Raw genomic sequence first — 2,604 nt, forward strand, 5'->3', positions numbered from 1 at the left:
GTTCTATACTTCTATATAAAAATAATGTAATATTAAATAAATATATATGTATATGCTATGGTAAATATGTGTATGTCCTATTAGTTATGAATATATATACACTTAATAAAATCTTCTATATTTATATCTAAAAAATGTCAGGTCAGGTCCAACAAGGTATGCTGACCTACAGATGGCCCTTCAGGGATCAATAAGGGATAGGGTCTGGGATGAGGTGATTCTCCACCCAGGCCACCGTGAACACCAGGAGGAATATTAGCAGTGCCTTTCACTTGATCCCTGAGCAGCTGGAGCTACCAGAAAGAATTCCTGGGCCCATCTCAAATGGCCACAATGACCATGAGAGTGTGAGGGGAAAGGAGGATGAAAGTCATCTTTGTAGGCCCCCTGGTCATCACTGGACGCTGTGCTGGGCAGATTGTTGAGAGGCGAATGCTGCTGCTGATGGCAGAGTGCTGCTGCACAGCGTTTTATCTTCGTTCACTCTATCCCATGTTCTCCTCTCTTTATCCCTGTGGTTAGAAATGGTTGTCTACCACCAACTCTGAGCCCCACAAGCATAGCTGTGTGCAGGAGTCTTCCTTTCAGTGGCCTTCTAGCAACATTATTTTGAGCCGGTATCGCAGGTCACGGAACTCGCTTATTGCCTGGGTGTTGGCGGCCGAATTCTGCTCCAGGTGAGAGAAGAGGTTGGGTGGATTGGCAGTTTGGACTTCCAGGGGCAAGCTGATCACCTCAGGAAGTCTCTGGTTGCCTACAATAAAGTGGTCAAGGCGTTTCTCCAACAAGGAGGAACGCAGGTACTCTATGCTATTCTCCAGCTGAAGCAGGATATACCTGCTGCCCCACCGTGTCACGGGTATGGTGTTCAGAAGGTGCATCACAATGGTCTTCATCATATAAGTGGAGAAGCCTATGCCCACCACCGCACGGGCCAAGAGCTGCAGGCATTTGAGGTGCCAGCTGTCCTGTGGAATCTGCCGGGCAATGTGCCTGAAGAACTTCATCTCGGCCACGGCGTAGGTCTCCGGCCACATTGTGCTTGGGGTGAAGAGGGCCTCTGTGGGCTGGCTGCTCACATAGATGTCTGAGTCTCCTTGCTGCACCCCAAAAAGGATCTCAACTGAGAAGCTTTGTGTGCCTCTGGTCAGCTTGAATTTGCAGGAGCGGCTGGAGGGCAGCAGCATTAATTGCCAAGTGTGTGAATGAGGCAAAATCACCCAGACTGCTCTCACCAACTGGTAGAACCAGCGGGCAGTTTTCTCCACATCAAGGTAGGAGCCGGAGCAGAGGGTGTTTAGGAAGCTGGGCTCCTCATTCCTCCTTTGCTCTTCCTCTGGGTGGTGGAGGAAGCACAGCACGTTCTCGTCCTGTTGCTCCCTCGTGCAGGTGCACACCGGCTCCACGCGGACACAGAAGTTCCTCCCGGGCAACTGGCCTGAAGTGTCCATCTCCAGATGGAAGGCGTGCCCCGGGGGAGGAGTGAGGGGGACAAGGACGCTGTACACGACATCCTCCTCCCGGGGACTCCACCCTTCAAAGGCACTGCCCACCCCGATGGCTCGTTGCGGCATGGGATATAAACTGTTGGACAAGATGTGTTGAAAGACAGATATGAAAAGGTCCATTACATCAGATGTCATCTCGCAACCTTTCTCCAGGTCCTGACTAGGCCACTGTATGTGCCCCTCTAAAATCCTTCCAATGTCATTTTCAGCATCGTCCTCTTCTTCTACTGCATGTCCGCCATCATTGCCATTTTCTGCAATGGCACCATCGTTGTCGGCTTCTTCCTCATTTTCACCAACAATTCTGACTTCATTTCTATCTTCGTTGTCTTCCTCCTGCACTATCATAACAAGGTTTTCATCCTCCACCTCCTCGCCGTTGTTGTCTGGCTGGCGGCTCCTTCTCCGGCGCATAAACCACAGTGCCAAGAGAAGGCCCAGAACTCCAGCCAGAGCCCAGAAGTGCCCCTGCTGCAAGACAGCCCAGAGCAGGGCTCCCCAGGCCCTGAGAGTGCGCTCCAGGCTGCTCTGCTCCAGCTCCTGCAGCAGCCGAGTCATCTCCCTGTTCAGGAGCTTGGCGCGCAGCTCCATGCGCAGACGGGTGGCCTCATCCAGCCCATCACCCACCAGCTGTGGGTACTGGATGAGGGTTTGCAAAAGCATGAGAAGAAACATTTTGGAAGCCATGGTCTGCAGGAGAGAGAGAAGGAGTTGAGTGTGGATGAAAGGGAGGGAAGGAGCTAAAGGTGAGGGGAGTAGGGATGGGAGGTGCAGGGATGTGGGAGCAGGAAGGAGAGGGCCCCAGGACAGCTGGCAGGTAGCCAGGTCTGTGCCACTGCCCCAGGAGCAGCAGCACCATTGTATGCCCAAGGTGTTCTGGTGAGGGATTGCCCCTGCATAGAGAGTGAGAAGCCATCCCCAGGGACAGAGTTTCGGCCCCAGCCCTCGTGCAGCCCAGCCTCGGCCCTGCGTGTGCACTCACCAATTGTCCAGGCTCTACTGGGGCAGCGTTACCTGCTGGGGCCCTCTAGAGCTGCCCCCATTGTGACACAACCCCTGTGATGTCACAAGAGCCCGATCACATCACAGCAGCGCC

At 53.3% G+C, this 2,604-nt stretch overlaps 1 protein-coding gene across 1 annotated transcript; it reads right to left on the minus strand.

Annotated features, from left to right (window-relative positions):
• Positions 1-584: 584 nt before the first annotated feature.
• LOC126653129 (inositol 1,4,5-trisphosphate receptor-interacting protein-like 1) lies at positions 585-2,195 on the minus strand. Its single transcript, XM_050340652.1, has one exon. It carries the CDS (start codon positions 2,193-2,195, stop codon positions 585-587), a length of 1,611 nt encoding a protein of 536 aa, XP_050196609.1.
• Between the last annotated feature and the right edge of the window lie 409 nt (positions 2,196-2,604).

Source organism: Myiozetetes cayanensis, unplaced genomic scaffold, assembly GCF_022539395.1.
Source record: "Myiozetetes cayanensis isolate MyiCay16 unplaced genomic scaffold, myiCay2020 scf90, whole genome shotgun sequence".
NCBI lineage: Eukaryota > Metazoa > Chordata > Aves > Passeriformes > Tyrannidae > Myiozetetes > Myiozetetes cayanensis.

Coding starts and splice junctions, on each gene's coding strand:
- LOC126653129 (XM_050340652.1), bottom strand. CDS start 2,195: ATGGCTTCCAAAATGTTTCTTCTCATGCTTTTGCAAACCCTCATCCAG.